A 22366-nucleotide genomic window follows, 5' to 3' on the forward strand; every position below is an offset into this window, starting at 1 on the left:
CCTCTTGTAACCTGCCTGTCAGAGAAAGAGAGATTTCCCTCAAGACATATGAGCTACAGCCCTCAGCAGTCACGGGAAGAAAGCTATAGGAGCCTCCTGCCTGGGCCAGGCCCTGGAGATAAGCCGCCAGTTTGCTCCCTGCCCAATTGTGGCTTTAAGCTTCAAAGATCAAATAAACCAGATCAGGCTTCCACTCCCCCAGCTCTGTCCATGCACCTCCTTCCTGGGATTCCCACTCAGCTCTGCCAATGCCCCTCAACCCTAATCTGCAGCAACCCCTCCTAATCCTTCCCTGGGCTCCCAGAGCAGCTCTGCCAGCTTATCTCTGATATCCGAGTTGTAGTCCTCTCCTTGTCACCAGTTGTGTCAAAGTGCGTGATGGCTTTGTGATGCTGATATGTTCTCACGAGGGACCAAGGTGAGCCCATCGCGTTCATTTCACACGCGGACAAGTGCCGGTTTGTCCATCCAGTTCTTCAGTCATGAGAGGCTTGCTTCTTTACTATGCAAAGGCCAGCCCTTTCCCCACAGGTTATTACCCTGATGTTTTCAAAGTATTTCATGAATTCTCAGCCATGTGCTTGCTACTAAAGCCAGCGGGGCAGGGTCAGAACCCTCTGAAGTTGCTGACGTTGGTATTTATCGATGGACGAACCTTGAATAAGCCCCCAACGGTTTGGATTCTTATAGGAACTTCAGTTTGGAGACCACCTCAGCCTCTCTTGTGCAATTACACAGCATAAGAATGGCCATGCTGGGTCAGACCAATGGTCCAGCTAGCCCAGTATCCTGTCTTCCGACAGAGGCCAATGCCAGGTGCCCCAGAGGGAATGAACAGAACAGGGCAATTATTAAGTGATCCCTCCCCTGTTGTTCAGTCCCAGCATCTGGCAGTCATCACCGGACTGTGTCCCTGACCATCTTGGCTAATAGCCATTGATGGACCTGTCCTCCATGAACTTATTAAATATTTTTTTGCTGTTGGCCTGGACAGGAACGTATCATGAATCACTCTCATTTATCCTGTGGTAGCACTCCAAAAGCCCACCTATTGTAGCTTGATCCCATCCACATTTAAGGTGGGAGAGATTCCCTGCCCCTTCCCGCAGCCTGTCCTGCGAGCACATCCTCTCCTGGATTCCTGCCTCTCCCACCTTGATCTCAGAAGATGATAAAGGGGTGAAAAATGATGCTCGGCTCTTCACAAACAAATGAAATGTCAGCGTGTAAATTCCAGGCAGTTACTTCTCTTGCCAGACTCTCCCCTGTGGGGGCACTTCAAAGGAGAGTCCGGGCTGCCTAGAAGGGAAAAACTTTGTGGAGCTGTCAAGTGGAATCCGATACGAGAGTCCTGGAGTGAGGCCGGCATTGGGGATCGGTCACCTTCAGTAGGTCTCCTTAACTCCCTCTCTCCCTTGAGCTCTGGAGAAAGAGAAGAGTGTGAGGAAAAGGAGGAAGGACATTTTGTGCTTATGCAGCACTAATACTGTGTATTTGAACAGTGACTTATCTGACCATATGATTTGTATTACAGTAGCACTTATTGGCCTCAAGAGAGATCTAGGCTCTGTTGTTGCTGGGCCCTCTTTAGACATAAAGCGAGGTACAATCCCCTGGCCTTCCTTCAAAGAGCTCATCATTGAAATAGACAGAACAGACAAAGGCTGGGAGAAAGGAAATGTGGTTATCCCTATTTAACAGATGAGAAACTGAGCTAGAAAGACGCTAAGTGACTTGCCCAAGGTTACCCAGAGAGTCTGTGGCAGAGCCAAGAATTGACCCTAGATCTTTCACTCAAGGAATGTGATGGTCCAAGCACTGTACAGGGATTCTGGCCCCAATCCTGCCCCCTTTGCAGACAATAGCAAAACTCCCACAGATTTTAATAATGCAGGAGCTGACCCTAATGAATGCATTCTCATCACTCGCTCCATACCAGGTGTGTAAGGGTCACCACCTGCCTTTTACAGATGGGGAAATTGAGGCACTGAGAGGTTAAAGACCCAAACATTCAAACTGCCGTACCAAAATCCATATTTTGACATCCAGATAATTGGTCTGGTTTCACCAGAGGCGCTGAGCCCCGGCAGTTCCCATTGACCTCAGCAGGAGTTGTGGGTGCTCAGCACTTCTGAAAGAGGGGTTACACCTCTTGTAACCTGGCTCCTTCCACACCCACCCCTCCTCTGGAATTTAGATTGGATGCTCCTTGGGGCAGGGCCCGTGCTTATCATGTCTCCTGTGAAATGTCGAGCATGCTTGGGGGTGCTCTAAGATAATCAATACTGTGTCTGACTTTAGGCACCTGAGGGTGAAGATTCTGGTTTAAGTGATTCGTCAGTGGCAGAGGTGTGAGAAGAACCCAGGAGTCCTGACTCCAAGTGCCCTGCTTGGATTGCAGTTCTTTCAGAGGGGAAATTTCCCTTCTCCCCGTGGCTGTGCATCCCCAACGTCTCTGTTATCTCTGTTATGTAGTAGACTATTAACATGACTGCATGTGTTCTGGTTTAAGGGAATTCCAGGCCCTGATGTAGTGAGCCAATCTGGTTCTCTTCGCCTGTGAACTACAAAATAAGGAAGCAATTTATATCTGGCAATGGCACTGCCCAGCTGAAGTCTATATACCAGCCTCTGTCTCCATAAGCAACATCTGGTAGACATGGTCAGTCCTGGCTCCGAACAACTCCAGCAGAGTGAATGGCATGACCCCTGCTTGGGGCTTCTGCTTTCAGTGGCTGTCACTATTGTCTTCTTCAGCATTGTCTATGTGGTCACATGGGAACTAGGGGGAAAAGTAGGGTCAGACCTAAACCTCCCAGCCTGGGAAAGAAGGGGAATGGGTTACAAGGAGAGCAACTAGTTGCCTTCAGGGTTTCCAGCTGGGAGATAAAACTTACCTCTCTCTGGTGTTAACTGGGAGGCTGCAGATTTCCCCAGCTGCAAAGACCCTTTCGGCAGCACCTCATCAGAGCAGGAGAAGCTTCCTCTATGAAAGGCTGTTCTGGGTTTGACAGAGAAACCCCCATGTTCCTCTCTTTGGGGCTGGGGGTAATCTCCCCACCTACCTGCTTCCGTAAGTCTATCTGCCTCAGGTGTTTAGAAAGCCCCCATCTCATAGGGGTGTGTCAGAAATAGGAATCAAACCCCACTCTCCTGAGCCCCAGATTAGCATTTTAACCACTGGACCACCCTTCCTAGTAGGTACAGTCTCACAACTGCATCCTTCATCTCCAGCACGGCTCCCCCATCCGTTTCTCTTCCTCCGCCACTTCCATGCTCATTCCTTCTGAAAGGTTCCCCTTTGGTGTGGCACAGAGACAGCACCAGCTGGGGGCGAGAGCATGGGTATAGGTCTTCTATTTCCGGCGCTGTTACTTCCCTACTCTATGCCTCAGTCCCCACATCTGTAAAATGGGAAGAGTGAGACTTACCCTCTTGGAAATGCGCTCTGAGATCTTAGGATGAGTGGTGCAAAGTATGATTATCATTATCAGGGTTCAATCCATTGGTTAAAAAGGCAGCCCATTCCCTGCAAGCTTCACAGAGTGCCATCTCCTCCTCCGGAGAATGAATCATGCCATTCACTGGCTTGTGTGAGCTATCTGTGTCTGGGGCGCACAGATAAACTGCAATGACCTGTGAGGGCTGAGAGCTGCAAATAGCTTGTTTAGGGTAGGGGAGTTTAAGCAAATGTTAGGGGAAACTGGTGCACTGTTTGCATATTTGAAGGAGGAGGGCTGGTCTGGTGGTTAAGGTGCTAGCCAGGGAGACAGAAAGCCTAACTTCAACTCCTGGGCTGTAGGACAGGCTTCCTGTAGGGCCTGGGGCAAGTCACTTCATCTCTCCAGTCAAGATTTACTTACGACTTTGGATATCTCAGTTCTTGTGGACCCAATCTGAGACACCTTAAAGGGACCTGATATTCAGAGAGCAGATGCCCAGCGCTTTCTGAAAAAATCACATCTTGTTTAAGGTGTCTTGAGTTGGGCACTCAAAATCGCCAGTCGCTTTTGAAAATCTTGGTGTTTGTGTCAATTTCCCCAGCTGTCCCAAGCTCCCCATCCTTTGGCAGTCTGGAGCATTTCGACTCTAAACTCTTTGAGGCAGGAGCTATGTCTGGCTCTATGTTGATACAGTGTCTAGCCCTCTGGGGTCTTGATCTCAGCTGGGGCCTCTAGGCGCTTTAGTAATACACATAATCAATAACCAAAATGAATATGCCTGTGTATGCACTGTGCCTATAACAATAAGCATGGGTGCAGAATATTTTGATGATATTTCCCTATGCTTAAAAAATATCCCCATTGTGCAGAAGCCCATTGTGAGAGCGGACAGACACTCTACGACAGAGGGCATCCTCAGGCTATCCTCTGGCAGGGACTAGTCCTGCTTTGGTTTCATTCAGACAGACTAGCGCTGGACAAATCTCAGGCAGTTCACAGCTTTGGTTCAGATAATCCCTCTGCAGCCTGGCTCCTCTGAACCTCTGGGATTCGCAGAATCAGGCTGGGAATCTGGCGATCAGGTGCTTCTTTGTGTCATTTCTGCTATGCCCTGGAAATACTCTCCTACGAGTTCACAGTTCTCCTATGCTTCTGGACCCATCCAGAACTCAGACAGTCTGCAGCCACTATGAAACTGAAAGGGGAGAGGGGAAGGAATGGAATAATCTTCTGGCCCTTAAAAGGTCAATTTCCGTTTGAATTGCGGGCGAAGGTGGGGCCAGTTCTTGTTTAACTCAGACTGCCTGCCTGCTCCCAGTGCAGCGCTGGCATGGGGCCTGAGCCAAAGCCCACGGAAGTCAATGGGAGCCTTTCCAATGAATTCAACAGACTTTGGAACTGACCCATCAACCTCTCACAGCCAAGCAGAGGTGAGAAACTGACCTGTCTCCTTCCTTTGGGTCTGATCCAAAGCCAGGAGCCCTCCCATTGACTTCAGGGGGCTTTGGGTCAGGCCCTTTGTCAAAACAAAAAGAAGTCAAGCTTTCTCCCCTGGTGTTTAGGCTGGGCCCCTTCCCTGTCTATAGGGGCCTTAGAAGTCAGGAATCTGTGTCACTGAAGACTCAGGAAGATGTTATATATATGGTATCGCTGATGCCAGGGTTAATTCCAAACGTGTCATTTCATCGCACTGGACAGCCCAAGGTTGTGTGTATTTTAGGTCAGTGAGCCACAAAGGTTTCCTGGCTCCTACTCACTGTAAACAGGGATGTATGGTTCCTATCCTGTTGTCTCCTATCATTCTTGTTTTCTAGGGGTTAGTTAGTGCAATAATAAAAGCCACGCGCTGGCATCTCAGAGGGATCCTCTGGTGCTGGCGTCTCAGGGTCTGTAGCATCAGTGCAATCCTTGCCCGCTGCTAACTGGTCCAATTTGTCCTCTCCCCATGTTCTCTGCAGGATCTGTGTGGTGCCACCACCTGCGACACCCTGGGGATGGCCGACGTTGGCACCATGTGTGACCCCAAGCGCAGCTGCTCGGTCATCGAGGACGACGGGCTGCCATCCGCCTTCACCACGGCTCACGAGCTGGGTAAGGGGCTGAAGTTCAGGGCAGCGCCTGCCCGTCCCCTTTCGGGGCTGCTCCCTCGTTTGTTTGCGGCGCGGCTTTTGTGGGAACAGAATTTGGCTTTCTGGACCCACCCCTGTGCCTCAACTTCACAGGTCTCAAAGCGCGTGGCACCCAGTGGGAATCAGAAGTGCAGGAGAGCGAAGTGACATGCCCCAGGTCACACAGGAAGGCTGTTGCAGAGTCAGGATAGAACTCAGAGTCCTGATTCCAAGCCCACTGGAATATGCTGCCCCGCTGATAACAGCATGACTGCGTTTTCTTGTACAGTCTGCTGACTCTCTGTTCCCCTTGCTGTACAATGCTAGCATCACCGGGGGTGTGCTTCCATGGCCCGCATGAGTGTCTGATCTCCCGGGCAAGCCATTCATTCCCTGTGTTCTCATGCCTCTGCCTCGCACGTTGTCCCTCAAACAGTTGCCAGACCATTTCTGGTTTTAATAGCGAACGCCTCCATCCATCATTCTGTGGCTTAGAAAGCTGCCACTTTAACCAAACCCACAGCAGAGACGTGGAGCCCCAGGCTGCGGTTGCCACCTGGGGGGAAAAAAAAAAACCCAACCCATATCCCAAACCTGCTAATGTTTATGGCTCCATAATTAGGAGGGAAGGGGGAGGGAGGAAAGCCTGAGATGTTTAAAATAACCCTGAATTGCAGCCTCAGGAAGTTTAGACAATAGCCAAGTGTCCGGAACAGCTTTCTGGGGAAACTCCACCTCGGGGTGAGAAAGTGAGACGCACCGGCTTTCTTCCCAGCGCTTCTGGGAGGCGAGAGAGGAACTGTTGGAAAACAGCTGCTAGGAAAGCGAGTGGGGCCAGTGCGGGCGGGTCAGGCGTCCCAGCTATATTTTGTTGTTGTTATTGCCACTTTTGTTCAGTTTCCAGGATTCGGGTGTCCTGAAATAACACACCAAGGCTGGGATGCATTAGGCACGCACCTAAATCCAGAGACACTTGCAGTCCCTGGGCGGGTTGAGCAATGAAATCGCTCTCTCTCTTCAATGTTCTTTCTTTCTTCCTTTCCTTCTTTTCTCGCTGAATAACCCGCATCCATACATGAAGCAGATGGTGTGCGTTTTGGCCAGCAAAGTGCCGGCTCAGAGACCCCACTGGCAGTCTTATAACTTGTCCGTCTTAAGGGCGATCTGATTTAAACACAAGGAACAGAGCTTGTGGAGCCCGGGGTCAGGGGGACAGAACACCCAGACCATTAACCAACGGGCTGCAGGTATTTCAGAGCTGTTAGTCCCACAAGCAAAAGGATTTCGTCTGGCTTAGCCAGAGTGGCCAAGATTTGGGGTGATGTGACTCATTAGCATACGGGAAGATCACACAGGGGCAGAGGGGAGAGACATCAGCTACTGAGGCAATGGTGGTTTGGCTGTTACAGCAGGGCTCATATAGGTGTGGTGGGTCATCAAAGCAAATGAGGGCTTCGCGGCATTAGCTAGAGCAGGGTCCGTGCCAGTGGTCTGTGGCGCAGCTTGCCGGATCCTAGGGGACTAGCCAGATACGTATATAAACGGAGACTAAGCGCACTACCCACGTATAGGAGACTTGGTCAGATCAGAGCCTCCTGCTAGAGAAGGAGAAGTGGCCTTGTGACGAAAGGATGGCCTTGTGGCTCAGACATGGGCCTCCGGGCTTCTTCTCCTGGCTCTGCCCTAGGCTTCTCAGACAAGTCACTTGGCTTCTCAGAACCCCAGGTTTCTCAGCTGTAAAATGGGGATCATGGGACTGACGTTGTGAATTGCTGCGCGACGGCTCGGGACGACTAACGGCCCCTCTTGCTCTTCCAGGGCACGTGTTCAACATGCCCCACGACAACGTGAAGGTCTGTGAGGAAGTCTTCGGCAGGCTGAAGACCAACCACATGATGTCACCCACCCTCATACAGATCGATCGCGCCAACCCCTGGTCGGCCTGTAGCGCCGCCATAATCACCGACTTCCTGGACAGCGGGCACGGTGAGCTGGGCGCGCTGGGAAGGGGGACTTGGCTGCCGTTGCTGACGGTGGCTCGTCGTTATCGATGTCTAAGGTGCCGTGAAGGCGTGCAGCACTTAATAAAACAGATGGAGGGGCCAAATCCCTGCCCAGAGAGGCCATCCAGCTGGCAGGGGTTCAGTCACAAAGTGTGGAGACACTGCAGGGAGGAGAAGTGGGTAAGCAGTGAGGGCAGGCGTTGGGAGCCTGTAGCTACCTACTCCGGTGACGGGACCCATGCTTGCTCTGTGGTGAGATCCGCTCCATCCCAGTGCTCTGGGTCAGTGCAGCCCGGGCTTTTATCTCGCCTTCTCCCAGCTGTGGGTCACCAGTCCCATTTCGCCCGCAGGGACCTGGTTTAAAACTGGCCCTGCAGTTCAGGAGCTTGAAGTGTGAAGAACAGAGCCTTTCCCTCTCATGGGGATGTGGGGGTGGGGAGGGAAGAAGCATCTGTGCTCCTCACACCAGATGTCTGCAGCCTTGAAGCCCTCACACAGCTGAGCTGGGACGTCCCTCGGCTCCGCCGACTCCAGCACAGTTTTCCCTTTTTAAACAGTTTACTTTTGGCAAGCAGTAAATCATATAAGCTGCGTTCATGCAGGGAGTCAATAGCGGCCGAGGGCAGATCAGCTTGGGCCGTGGCTAACTCGGACTCAGTGGTTTCTTGGTTTCAACCTGGCTAAACCAAAGCCAGGTCAGGCTAGAGGCCTCCTGCCTCTGCCCACCGACATCCCCTCCCCCTGCATGCACTATCTCTATTGTGCTCAATGCTGTGGGGTCTACATGACGTAAGGGCTAGATACACAACTCCTGCAGCCCTCTCCTGGGACGCGCCTCTGAACAACTCATGGCCAACATGCTTATGTCTTGTGACCCGGAGGGGTTGGCTGAGATTTTCAAGGGCATTCAGCTTTAATGGGGGACGTGTGCCTAAATCCCCTAGACCGATCTCAAAAGCTCAATAGTTACTTCTAAGAGTGAGGGGAGGCTGGTCACTGGCCAGTCTGATGGAGCTGCTAGTCAGTGCCAGTTACATTGGTAGGTTTTGTGTAATGGACCCCTGTACCTGTAGGAACTGGATGGAAACCACGGAAACTACAAATGCTGTTGATTAGAAAAATCACACAGGCCTTGTTAAGAGAGAAGAAAATCTAGCTGTAGCTTTACTTGCTGGCCTCCTGCTGCAGTGAGTTCCACAAGTTATATGGTGCCAAGTAACGGGTCTGCCAGAACCAGCCATGAACGTCTGCTTTGCATGCTCTCCAAGGGTTGGGTGCAGCAACACCATGTATTGAATGCCTGGTCAGTTGAATGGTATCTCCCATTTCATATTTCTCTCACTGCCCCGCAGGGGACTGCCTGCTGGATCAGCCCATCAAGCCCATCTCGCTGCCGGAGGACCTCCCTGGGGCCAGCTACAACCTCAACCAGCAGTGCGAGCTGGCCTTCGGCCTCGGCTCCAAACCCTGCCCCTACATGCAATACTGCACCAAGCTCTGGTGCACGGGGAAAGCCCGGGGTCAGATTGTTTGCCAGACGCGCCACTTCCCCTGGGCTGACGGCACCAGCTGCGGGGAGGGGAGGTTCTGCCTGAAGGGCACGTGTGTCGAGAGGCATAACATCAGTAAGTACAGGGTGAGTACCTAACCGCTCCGTGCTGGGGGATGTGAGTGGGGAGGGCAGGGGGTATATAAGGTGAAGCTCAGCAAGGCAGCTTGGGCTGACGCTGAGAACATGTAGCTCAGAGTTCTTTGTGCACTGAAACCAGGCGACGTAGTGCCAATGCTCTCCCAGGGGCTGGCCACGGGAGGGGCATGGCTGAAAGCCACTGGGCTGTACCCCGCTGCAGGGAGGAAAGCAGCCAGAAGTTGAAGGGGTTTGTCCATTCCCCACTTGCACAGGTGTGCTAGTCATCATCGTCCTTGAACCCAGCCATCGTGACCGATTCCCCAGGGCGCTGGGCCTGGCTGCAGTTATCCAGGGCTCCTCCAGACCGGATAGCCGCAGCGTACTCCTCATGAAGCGGCCTCACCACGGAGCGAGCACTTGGAGGGCTCAGAGTGGAGTTCATCTCCACGGCCGCCATCCAAGACGCTGGCTGTGATGGGGTGTGTTGCTTGAACTTGTTGCAAACAGGCCAGCCAATTCCAAGCACTGTGGAAAGTCGGCAAGCTAGATTGGAAAGGCCCCCACTTCCCATCTGTAACCCGGGAGGCCAAACTGGGTCCCCAGCAGGTGTATAAACAGCAAATGCGATTGTGGGGATGGAGAAGAGGAGGAAACAAATGATTTTCTTTTGCAAAGGACTTGCGGCCCTGGTTGCTCAGGCTGAGGCCCCCCTCGACTTAGCTCTTGCCCCAGGACAGAGCTACGCCCAAAATGTCGCTCTGAAGCAGCTCTGCTCTCCTCTTGGTGCCTGGCAAGTGTTTTCTCCTGGCACCAGGTGTGAATGGCTTATGCTGGGTGTGGCAGCTATAGAGGGTAGAGTTCCTTCTGCTTAATGCTGGGTACCCCCATCTGAGTCTGATTCCCTCCATAGGGGACCCAAATATTGCACGCCGGGCTGCTTTTGAAGAGGCATGGCTGTAGGGCAAAGGGGTTTTCCTCTTAACACCCTGTCTCCCGCAGGTGGAGGGCAGCTGGGGGAAGTGGACCCCATACGGGCAGTGCTCTCGGACCTGCGGTGGGGGAGTCCAGCTAGCCAAGCGCGAATGCAACAGCCCAGCGCCTGCCAATGGAGGGAAGTACTGCGAAGGTGTCCGAGTCAAATACCGCTCCTGTAACCTCGACCTTTGTTCTGAGTCAGGTGAGGCTTCCCCAAGGGATGGGGCCAGCCGGGAGGGCAGAGACCTGCCCTGGCACTAGTTTCTAATGGGCACAGTTGGGCCTTGCAAAGAGCTGTACATGTTCAAGCAAACCACCAATCCCAAACAGCTACCTGCTATCCCGCTCAGTCCCATTGCTGTTGGTTCTCCGTTGCGCTAATGGTGCTGTTAGGTGTCACTGAAGTTAGTGGCGGATGAGGGTTTTGGAGGTGTGAGCCTCAGGAGGTTTGGGTCAGGTGACCCCAAAAGTTTGGCAGCTTTTCTGCAGGTGACACAGATCTCTCTGGTCTGCAAATCGAGTTAGAGATCTCAGTAGGTACCAGAGGAAGGCAGTTCAGTGGTTAGAGTACCTAGAGACAGACTCGGTGTGTGGCCTCGGGCAAGTAACTTAGCTTCTCTGGGCCTCAGTGCCCCGTCAGTGAAATGGGGACAACAGCACTGCCTACCTCGCAGGGGAGTCGTGAGAATAAAAACACGAAAGACTGTGAGACACTCAGACACTGTGATGGGATGGAGAAACGTTCCACAGGTTGAGTGTGTGGTCAGTACGGATACAAAAACAACAGAGCGGTGTCTCAACCTCTTGAGACTGCAAAACTGAGCAGGCGAATGAGGGAAAACAGACGGTCAGAAGGGATTTTCATGCCAGAAGCGAAGAAAACAGCTCTAAATATCAGTTTACAATGGGTCTGGGGAGATCTAAAGTAGGTAACAGTTTAATGGGTGCTTGTATCTTTTAGTAGAACCCACTTTGGCTCATTCCTTCTCTGCTCTATTTCCACTCAATCCAGCTGAGCTGGAAATACCATAAAAATCCCAGTTCTCATGGTATTTCTGCCCTGGCCAACATTCAAAGGCCCACGAAACCTGGTTGATGGGGCAGAAAGGGAAAGTTAACCACACCTGAAAATAGCTGGTTTGGGTTTTTAATTTGCCCACGTTGATTAGGAGGTGGTATTTGCAGCTGGTAACGTCTGACCTAACTCCACCTGTAGTATAAGGCAAACAATACATCATCAGAGACTAAAGCTCGGACAGATGTCTGCAACTGTTGTTTCATCTGTGCACAGCAGAACTAAAGTTAGAGTATGTGAAAAATAGGCAGAATGTTTTTGCGCGCACGCAAAGTAACTGTAATCAAAAATCCAATTTTCTGGAACATTCTGAGCACTTTAAGCTGGCAAAAAATAAGCAAGAACATTTTGGAAAAAATGTCAAACATTTTCGACGAGCTGTAGCTAGCATCGCCATAGCAACCACTGCCCGGTTTGAAAGTTTAGGGACAATTTCACTAGAGACAGTGAGCCCAATTCTCCTTGGCCTTGCTGCTGTGTGCAGTTATTTATAGCAGCCTATTTTATTGAAGCCAACAGAGCATCGCCAGCTTACCCAACCAGAGAACCAGGCCTGGCCATGGTACTACAGTAGAATATTACGCACTGGATAGGTGGAAGTGACTTCACAGCTTGCAGGGCAGGGGAATATAGTGCTAGTGCATGTGTGTGAGAGAGAGATTATACACTCCGAAGTCACTACGTATGATGGTCCCTAGGCAGGGCCGGTGCAACCATTTAGGCGACCGGGCGCTAGGATTTGGGCGGTGCCGTTTTCTTCGGCAGCGACCGCGGCGGCCGGATCTTCGGCCGCCCCGGTCGCCGCTGGCATTTAGGCAGAGGGAGCTGAGGCAGTGGAGCGCGGGGAGGGACGCCTGCAGCAAGGGGGGAGGGGCGGCATGCAGGGGAACTCCCCGCCCCAGCTCACCCCTGCCCCACCTCCTCCCCGAGCACGCGTCTCCCAGACTTGCGGCGCCTAAGCCGATTGGCGCCGCAAGCCTGGGAGGCGGAAGAAGTGAAGCAGCCACAGCATGTTCGGGGAGGAGGCGGAGCAGGGGTGACCTGCTTCACTTCTCCTGCCTCCCAGGCTTGCGGTGCCAATCAGCTTAGGCACCGCAAGCCTGGGAGGTGGGAGAAGTGAAGCAGCAAAGGTGTGCTTGGGGAGGAGGCGGGGCAGGGGTGAGCTGGGGCGGGGGGGGGCCTTCCGGGCGGAAGGGGGGAGCTGCCGCGGGGGGGCGGGGCTCAGGGTGGTGGCTCAGGGACGGGAGGGGGGTCGCAAGGTGGAAGTTTCACCTAGGGCGTGAAACATCCTTCCACCAGCCCTGTCCCTATGCACCACCACAACAGCTGTGCTCTTCTGGGGGCTATGCAGATCACTAAGCCCACAACAAAGCCACTGAGAGCTGGGTACAGAGCACTGTCAGCTGAGGGGTTCTGGCTAGGGAACAGTCTTTCAGGGGAGGTCAGGCACATCCAGTGTCTGAGTATCGTTAGAAAACGCTGCACAACTTTGAGAAAGGCAGATCCCATCAGTGACACTGATGATACAAACCCTGCTTTCTATTTCCAACCCCCGAAACACCATCCCCCAAGCAGAATTTTGACCCCAAAAAGAGAGAGTTGCCAAAGATGCCATGAAACCCTCTTGGAGCTTTGCTACTCTTACTGATCATGTGCGGAAGCCGCCCAGATACCATGGCGATGGGCAGCAGTCTAAAACCTTTCAGCTAGATATCTAACAACCCCCTAACATCCCTCCACAGTGTGAGACCAATACCCCAAGCTCTGGAAGGTCTTCTGAGCGTGGCCTTCTCACAGAATTATTCAGAAGGTCTGGAGAGTAACCAAGATTTGTGCAGCTCAAGCGTGGATCCATTTGGAAAGGCCTGTTCAGTTAACTTTTCCTCCTCCTTCCCACCAGCAGGACCCAACTCCTAATGCCAGCTGCTCCAGCTTTCTCCCCGCACATGCCTCTTGTAATGTGCTGGGGGGAATTACCTAACTCTTCACAGCTGGGCTCAGGCATAGTCATGGACAGGAGCCACAATCTCTGCACTGACGGGCTGCAGCTATGTGCTGTAGTTTCCTCTGCTCAGGAGAGAGGGTTAACTCTTTCCTTGCCATCTCCTGGATAGGGTCTCTTTGTGTCTCTTCTAATAATATAACTGTCAGATGTCTTCTTCAGGTTTTACTGCACACTGCTCAGAGGCCTTGCAAGGAGTGCCAAATACACCAATAAAATAAACAAACATAGTTTGGAATGTCCATGGTATGCTCACACGTTGAATACTGTGTGCAGTGCTGGTGGCCCCATCTCAAAAAAGAGATATTAGAATTGGAAAAGGTACCAAGAAGGGCAACCAAAATGATCAGAGGCATGGAACAGCTTCCCTGTGAGGACAGATTCCAAAGACTGGGACTCCTTAGCTTAGAGAAGAGACAACTGTGGGGGGAGGGGTAGAGGGGAGATAGGCTAGAGGTCTATAAAATCATGAATTGTGTGCAGAAAAAGTATTATTTACCCCTTCACATAACACAAGTACCAGGGGTCACCCAATGAAATTAATAGGCAGCAGGTTTAAAACAAACAAAAGGAAGTATTTATCCACACACCTCACAGTCAACCTGTGGAACTCATTGCCAAGGGATGATGTGAAGGCCAAAAATATAACTGGGCTCAAAAAAGAATTAGATAAATTCACAGAGGATAGGTCCATCCATATCTATTAGCCAAGATGGTCAGGGATCCAACCCCATGCTCTGGGTGTCCCTAAACCTCTGACTGCCTGAAGCTGGGGCTGGATGACAGGGGATGGAGCACTGAAGAATTGCCCTGTTCTGTCCATTCCCTCTGAAGCATCTGGCACTGACGACTGTCAGCAGACCCAGTATGGCCATTCTTATATTCTTACTGTGTTGCTTTGAGCAAGTCACTGCCCAACTCTGTGTCTCACTGCTTCCCTATCTGTAAAATGGGGATAATACTATTTACTCTCCTTTGAGACCCTTGGGTGAAGAGCTGCATTATCTTTTATTACACATCTTGTTCCCATTTCTGAAAGACTGCAATAACATCAAGTGTCCACCCCGCCCCCCCTTTACTAGATATGGCCTGCAATATGAGGCAGTGATTGCCAAGACGTGAGCCATGCACGCAGACTTACAGTCTTGCCGGTTTCATTTCTCCCTGGAGTAAAAAGGTGGCAGTTGTTTCGAGCAATGGTTGTGGGATGTTACCCCTGGAACTGACACTGGCTTAGCTGTGAGTGTGGCTTGAAGTGGCTTTCTGTACCCTCCACCATTGGTGATACCGTCCCACTGTTATTGTACCCCCACAAACCACTCTCCCTTGTATCATCTCTTCATTGGGGGTGCCCTGACTATACAAAGAGTCAAACAAGTTTCCTCTGAGTCTAGGACATAACATGTCTCACGAATCACAACACCAAAGCTTCATTTGCTTCAGTAAACCCAGAAAGCCAGATAGTCTGGCAGACACCTACAATCCTTAATAGTCCAGTTGGGGACCAACTCAGACCAGCCATACATTTGGAACCAGAGCCTAGCCACACTCGTGTAAATCAGGAGTGACTCCACTTAAGTCAGTCGAGCAGAACTGGAGTAAAACCAGTTGCAGGGAGAGAAGAATCTGACCCTGGGCATCCCCAGATTCCATGGTGTGATACTGTATGGCTGAGGATGTCCTCTCCAGTGAAATGCCCACGCGTGCTTTGTATCCTTCCAGGGCTAGGAAAGAGTTTCCGAGAGGAGCAGTGCGAGGCTTTCAACGGCTACAATCACAGCACCAACCGGCTCACCGCCACCGTCTCTTGGGTCCCGAAGTACTCGGGAGTCTCGCCTCGGGACAAATGCAAGCTCATCTGCAGAGCTAATGGCACCGGTTACTTCTACGTGTTGGCTCCTAAGGTGAGCAGGAGAACAAACAGTGTGAACCGGGGACCATGGGGGAAGGGGGGCCTCTGTCAACGAAATCGGGTAAGGGGCTATAGGGAAACACAAGGGCACCTGGAAATGAATGAACAGAAGGATTTTTTTTTGACCCAGCGGGTGACGTTTAGAATTCACTGCCCCGGAGGCTGGGATTCAAGAAAAATTAGCCTGTTCTTTGGCTATCGGTGTTATCATGGGGCATAAAGGGGATTAGATGAGAGGTCATGTGCCAGATCAGCTGGTGTAAATCAATGGAGCCGTGCTAATTTACACCGGCTGTGGATCTGGTCCCATGCCTGGACCTGTGTTTGTAAAGCATCCCAGCTTGCATGCCTATGGCACTAGAACAGGAATAAAGGATAACAACTAGACACTTCCCCCCGGGGATTCTGGCTCACACGCACAGGGCGGGGCCGGCTGTCAGATTTGGGACTGGGAATGTGGTGTGCACATGACACCGTCAAAGAGTTAATCAACTCTCCAAAGCGGCTAGTTTGTAGGGTGCTGCCCTCAGGATTCAATGTGAGGAAAAAGAGAGAGAGAGATGTGTTTATAGACGTGGCAGTCAGCAGTCAAAGAGCACCTCTCCAGTGCCTCTCGAAGGCACAGCCCGGAACGGAGGCAAAGGCGGTTTTATGTCCTCCAACATAACACCTCCTCCATACTGGGCTGCTCAGGCAACTTAGCTTAGAGCAGCTGCCGGCTCACTGGCACGTAGGCTATGATAGTCCCGGATGGGCACCCAAAAGTTCTTTCTTGGAATGCCGGCGGAACACGCACAGGTGGGGTAAATATCTTCACCGGAGCACAAAGTGACTTGATGGCTTGTGCTTTCTCTCTGCCTACGGGTAAACTTCAGGTTGTGGATGGCACTCCCTGCGCGCCCGAATCCACCTCGGTCTGCGTCCAGGGCAAATGCATCAAAGCGGGATGCGACGGCAAGCTGGGCTCCAAGAAGAAGTTTGACAAGTGCAGCGTGTGTGGAGGAGACAACAAGAGCTGCAAGAAGGTCTCGGGCTTGTTCACCAAACCCATGTGAGTGCCAGAGGATCCTGCTGCTTTCCCTGTGTGCCCTATAAAATAGACCTCAGAAAACATAGGGCTCATGGAAGGGAGGGACCAATGGTACTGTTTCCAGGGCTGGGAGCTCTGCCTTTAGCTTCATCGGTAGGCCCTGATTCTTTGGAGGAGAAGGTTCCAAGTTTTAGGCTACTCTCAGGGGTTTCAATCTGGTCTCTTGCGCTGGGGGTGAACTGTCTACAGTTGAACCTCGAATGGGTATGCTAGATCAGTGGCTCTCCACCAGGGGTATGTGTACCCCTGGGGGTACACAGAGATCATCTAGGGGGTACATCAATGCATCTAGATATTTGCCTAGTTTTACAACAAGCTACATAAAAAGCACTAGCAAAGTCAGTCCAAACTAAAATTTCATACAGTGACTGGTTTATACTGCTCTAAATACTAAACACAGAGATAGAGGTATTTATATTCCAATTGATTTTTTATTTTTATATGGCAAAAATGAGAAGGAAGCAAGTTTTCAGTAAGAGGGTGCTGTGACACTTTTGTATGGTTTTGTAAGCAAGTAGTTTTTAAGTGAGGTGAACTTTGGGGTTACACAAGACAAATCAGGCTCTTGAAAGGGGTACAGTCGTCTGGAAAGGTTGAGAGCCACTGGACTAGATGACTCAGGGGCTGATCCTGGACCAGTGACCCTTTCAGCTGTAGGTTTCTGAATCAGACCCAGCCCAGGTTGGGAGTGAGTGGATGGTTTTACGGTGGCTTTCTAGTGGACTGTGAAAAATGAATGATTGCTCTCAGCCTGGTTCCGAGTGCTCAGGTGTCTACATCAGAAAGACTCAGCACCACAATTGCCTCCCTTGGTAGCCATCTCAGCAGAGGGACCAAGGAAACCCATGGAGACTGAACTCCTCTCTCATCACTTCAGGTCAGGGTTGAGGCCCATTGGGGGGACAGGGAAGCCTACCCTGAAGCTGTCTGTCCAGCACCTCTTGTGGGGATTTTTCAGGTCTGGGAAAGTCTCAAGGACAGAGCTATAGAGCTGCTGTAGGGCTGCAGAGCACTGGCGTGGCTGGACTTGGGTACGGTGGGTCAGGACTGAGGCACTTTGGCAGAGCTGTGGGGTCCCTCTATTGGTCTAGCAGAGGAGGGTTCAGGCAAGGGGAGGGGCCCTGGCAGAGCTAGGAGGGAGAAGTTTGGGAAGCACCAGCCCTAGAGAGGACAAGTCTCACCTCTAAGAGCAACAGCTTATGAATGAAAGGCCCATGCCCAGTGATGTCGGTGGTGCTAACACCACCTCCTGGGTGGCTTGTCTGCTGTTCTCTTACAGGCACGGCTACAACTTTGTGGTGACCATCCCAGCAGGAGCCTCCAGCATTGACATCAGGCAGCGGGGCTACAAGGGCCTCATCAGCGACGATAACTACCTAGCTCTGAAGAACGGCCAAGGCAAGTATCTGCTGAACGGGCACTTCATTGTCTCGGCTGTGGAGAGGGACCTGATGGTGAAGGGCAGCGTGCTGCGGTACAGTGGGACGGGCACGGCGGTGGAAAGCCTCCAGGCCTTCAAGCCCATCCAGGAGCCGCTGACCGTGGAGGTGCTGTCAGTGGGGAAGATGACTCCACCACGTGTGCGCTACTCCTTCTACCTGCCCAAGGAGAGCAAAGACGACAAGTCCTCTTACCGGAAAGATGGGAAAAGCCCGCCTGTGCTCAACAACCACGTCCTGAGCCTGTCCAACCGCTTGGATCCGGGCAGGCCGAATTACAAACGTGTGTCCTACAAGTGGGCGGCCAGTGGTTGGGAGGCCTGTTCCGTCTCCTGCGGCAACGGGCTGCAGAAGCGCTCCGTACACTGTCGCGACTCCTATGGCCAACTGGCCTCCGTGTGCGATGCTGCCCAGCGGCCCATCGATGTCAGGATATGCGGCGACCCCTGCCCCATGTGGGAGGTGAGCCCCTGGTCCCCCTGCTCCAAAACCTGCGGCCGGGGCTTCAAGAGGCGCATGTTGAAATGCACGGCGCGGGCCGGCCAACTCTTGCCTCGGGATCGCTGCAACCTCAGGAAGAAGCCTCAGGAGCTGGACTTCTGCACTCTGAGGCCATGCTGACCCCGCGGGCACTGCTTCCAAAGAAGGCCTGGTGTCTCTCTGGCTGGAGATAAATGGCTGAAGGCTGAACAGCAGCTGGGGGGAGGGTGAGGGGGAGCTGTCTGAGGTGAGGGGTCTGTTACATAGGGCATATCAGCGGACAAAGGACTTGTACGCAGGGCGAGAGCGTGCACATGTGAGAGGGGCCCAGTGTGGTGTTATAGAACAGGTTGCTCAGAGATGGAGTAAAATAAACATCTACCTCGAAGCTGCCAAACGGTCCCGGCTCCCTCCCCATCCAGAGGATGCTATGGGCGTGAGGGGGAAGGACAGGAACGAGGGCAGGATTGGTCTCTGGGGACTGCTCTCCGGGATCCACCAAAACACCAAGGACAACAAGAGTGTGTTTCTATATCGCCATGGCCAGCCTCCCTCTAGGCTTCAAAGGGTCATGCCCCAACCTCCGAAACACTAGTGCTAGATGGGACCAAAAGGAATTACCATTGCAAGGACGACAAACTATACTGCTTAACGACCGGTGCAATAAAGTGCTGGGGTCTATTAAGAACTGATGCCTTCAGGGCTTGCTAGCAATGACTCTGCAGCCGATGTGTTGCTGCTCTCCACACTTGGGCAGCAGCGTTGTCATGCAGGGCTGTATGCGGGTCATTGATCGGTGGCTTTTGCTTTTCATGTGTATGGACCGAACAACGTAGATTCTTATGGTGCTTAATATCTGTATTTTTATTCTCCTTCCTCGTGGTTGACGCAAACCCTGCGTACCTGGGGTCATTTTGTCATTTTTCCATTGGATCCTCTCAGAAGACTATGCCTCTTTATGGTGCTTTGAGAAGGGTGTGTGAAGGGGCAGTGTGTCGCTAATACAAGGTGGGTATGTGTTTTAAAGAAACCTCTTTAGATCAAATACCATTTACACGTAGGTCCCTTTTTGCTCTGTTAATAATGTAAAGGTGCCTTAAAATGAGCACAACTTGCATTCCCACGACCCTTTACACGGCTGAAGCTTAAAGGGATCTCGGTGTACGTGAGAATATGGCTTTAATTCTAGGAGGTATTGCACAATGGTGCCCCACCACAGTGCTTCCTGTTGGAAGAATGAGAAACGCTGCCAAGAGTATTGTATGCGTGACTACCACGGGTGGCAAATACCGAGTCTTTTTTTGAAACGGTGCTCCGTGTATGTCACTAACTGTCACGTCGTACCCAGTACTCGCACTCTCCTAACATCTTTGTTCAGGGTTATTTCTCAAAAACACATAGAGATCTTCGGTGCTGAAGTATAAAAGAAATGGGGACTAACTCTCCTCCCAGAAGATGATGGCGTGGGCCTTTCTGGCCTTAAGATCTATGCTACGTACCCTGCTTAAGACCATCTCTAATTTTATGGGTGTGTCTATCCTGCAATTGTGGAGCGTGATTACATCTTGTGCAGACACACCTGAGCTAGCTTTAATCTAGCAAGCTCGGGTCCCGGAGCAGTGACGCTGCAGTAATGAATGCTTCAGCCCAGGCTAGCATCAGCAGGGGTCCAAGAAGGCTTGGACAACCTGTGCTGAAGCACAAACCAGCACAGTTTCATTTCTCCAGGACTCAGATTAGCTAGACGGAGGGTAGTTTGGGTAGGTCAACTCAAGCTATAATCACACTCTGCGATTGCAGGATTCCACCAGATCGGCGGGCTGCGATCGATCCAGCAGGGATCGATTTATCGTGTCTAGTCTAGATGCAATAAATCGACCCCTGAGCGCTCTCCCGTCGCCTCCTGTACTCCAGCTCGGCGAGAGGCACAGGTGAAGTCGATGGGAGAGCGTCAGCTGTCGACTTACTGCAGTGAAGACACCGCGGTAAGGAGATCTAAGTACGTCGACATATTCACATAGCTGAAGTTGCGTAACTTAGATCGCTATCTCCCCCCCCCCAGTGTAGACCAGGGCTAAGTCTGCAAGTGTTCCCACTGGCATCAAGGGGACAACTCACCGGTTTAAAGTGAGGCATATGCCTTGCTGAATTGGGGCCCCTGGGGCCTGATTTCCCCACCTGTTCAATGGGGATCACGATACTTGCTCATTTTTTGCAAAGCTTTTTGAGATCTTAGCATGGAAGATACCAGAACAGGGGAAAGTATTTTTTATTATTGGCCCTTGGCTGGGTTGTAACTCAGGCATTGAACCGAAGACCAACCGCCTTCCAGTGCCAGAGAACGGCAGCTAGCTGTAGACCCCCCCGCACTCTGAAGTGCATGAACAACTCATATTCAAATGTTGCTTGGCAATGGGCTAATTGTCAATTCCTGCCCCTCTACTGGGCTCCCCATGGCTCCATCATACCCTTTCTTACCAACATGCCCCCTTCCAGCCAGCCCACTGGATATACTTTGATAGGACACTCTTCTAGAGCGAGCTTGCCCTCACAAGCCCACCTCCCAAGTTTGGGCCCAGAACAGAGCATCCAAATCTCTTGTTTGAGCATACAACTATGTACTGAAGGGCACAAAGTCTGTCTCACAGGCAAAGTGCTGCACTGAGCATCTGCATGCCGATGATGAATGGTCTGTTCAAGCCTTGCCCATGGATCATTTTCCAGCCCCCAAGCCCTATATTATCCAGAGGATTCCCTCTGATGTTGGGATGCGAGCAACAGTAGTTAGGGAATGTCTTGTGAGGCAGCCTCTCCACTCTATGGGGAAGAGGATTCTTCCTTGTCCCACTGAAGCAAGTAGGAATTCTGGCATCGACTTGCGTGGGATGGGACTGGGCCCAAAGATCTCTGGGCTTCAAAATAACTCCACCTGGAAATTCAACAGATTTTTTATTACAAAGGGCGTTAACCACACCTAATGCTGGATTTCAGATCAAGGAACTATAGCACTGGGATTATAGACAGTTCTTCGATGGCAAAACCCCTTTCTGATGGATAGATTTAGGGCTTCTGGGCTGGATCCTCCTCTGGTGTAAATCAGCATAGGTCTGCTGCCTTAATTACGCCATTGACTTTGATAGAGCTACACCAAATTACACCAACTCTCTCTCCCCACTGTCCTTCACCGATGCTGTGCAGAATGGATGATGGGGCTTGTTGTTACCTAACTCCAGCTGTGATTCAGCACTGCATCTTATCCTATTTAAAGGCCCTGGTTAACATAAGCCGATATCTCCTTAAAAATGCGCCCAGTCTCCAGAACAAATCGGCTCTTGAGTGTTCACTTCACTTTTCTTCCCAGTGTTTAATGATCAATGAGCATTGATAAGATAGTGTCAACTCTCAGCATTCCCATAATCTCTCATGATATAAAATTAGTATCAGCATAGGGGAGAGAGAACTTGGACTGGTTGGTTACTGGTTACAGAAGAGAAATAATATGTTTTAGTGGGATAGGATCAAGAGAAAGGAAACGAAATCCCATTGGGCAAGCGGTCACCAGAGTTGTCAAAGAGTTCTGCACTAGGCCAGACTGGACCAGGCCCTAGACCAATCAGTGTCTGTATGTAACACTTCTACTTTACCTCTTTCCCTGTCTTAGAGTCCACCCCTCATCCTTAGGAATATACATTATGTTTATTGGTGGGTTTGCTGTGTCTAGCACAGCTGACCCCCTACCAGTTCCAGTTGTGTAGCTGGTCCTGAAGGGCTGCCCTTTGTGTCTTTCCATCGAAAAGAATTGGTTCCCAACACCATCAAGAATTGTCACAGTTGTGGGGGGCGGGGGGTGGGGTGTTTTGTTTTTTTGTGGTTCTTTTGCAAGATGTATGGCAGAAGGACAGAAATGCCTATTGTACTGGCTGCTTTGTGTATACCATGTATACTGTACATCAGTCTTTGCTGTTTGTGCATTGATAGCAAACCTGAAATAAAGTGGTATTTAAAGTTCCATCCGATTATTTGGGGGTATGGGTCCGTGCATTCTGTCTATCTGGGAGCAGAATCTGGCCATGCTCTCAACCTAACCCTACTGGGGTTGGACTTTTATTCCATAAGGGTGTAGTCTTCATACACGTTAACTGGTCAAGGTACATCCTAAAAGAGCCTAAAGTTTACGGTGTGGAGAGAGCATGTACCTTGGCTTACCTC

The 22366-nt window shown here is 51.4% G+C and overlaps 1 protein-coding gene across 2 annotated transcripts in view; it reads left to right on the top strand.

Annotated features, from left to right (window-relative positions):
• The window catches only part of ADAMTS15 (ADAM metallopeptidase with thrombospondin type 1 motif 15), a 31431-nt gene extending 9265 nt beyond the window's left edge, over positions 1-22166 (top strand). Inside the window, exons 2-9 of one of the 2 annotated variants that reach the window (XR_004643662.1) lie at positions 5402-5534; positions 7370-7537; positions 8907-9190; positions 10184-10361; positions 14959-15140; positions 16024-16199; positions 17518-19165; positions 21819-22166. Coding sequence is in view for 1 of the 2 variants with exons in the window: in XM_034754650.1 (XP_034610541.1) it covers positions 5402-5534; positions 7370-7537; positions 8907-9190; positions 10184-10361; positions 14959-15140; positions 16024-16199; positions 17518-18298 (1902 nt within the window). In the remaining variant the exon portion in view is untranslated. Of the gene's footprint in view, positions 1-5401; positions 5535-7369; positions 7538-8906; positions 9191-10183; positions 10362-14958; positions 15141-16023; positions 16200-17517; positions 20055-21818 lie in introns of those variants that run through there. The other variant, XM_034754650.1, reaches the window with a different exon arrangement.
• Positions 22167-22366: the final 200 nt, after the last annotated feature.

Source organism: Trachemys scripta, chromosome 21 (genome assembly GCF_013100865.1).
Source record: "Trachemys scripta elegans isolate TJP31775 chromosome 21, CAS_Tse_1.0, whole genome shotgun sequence".
Classification (NCBI taxonomy): Eukaryota; Metazoa; Chordata; order Testudines; family Emydidae; genus Trachemys; species Trachemys scripta.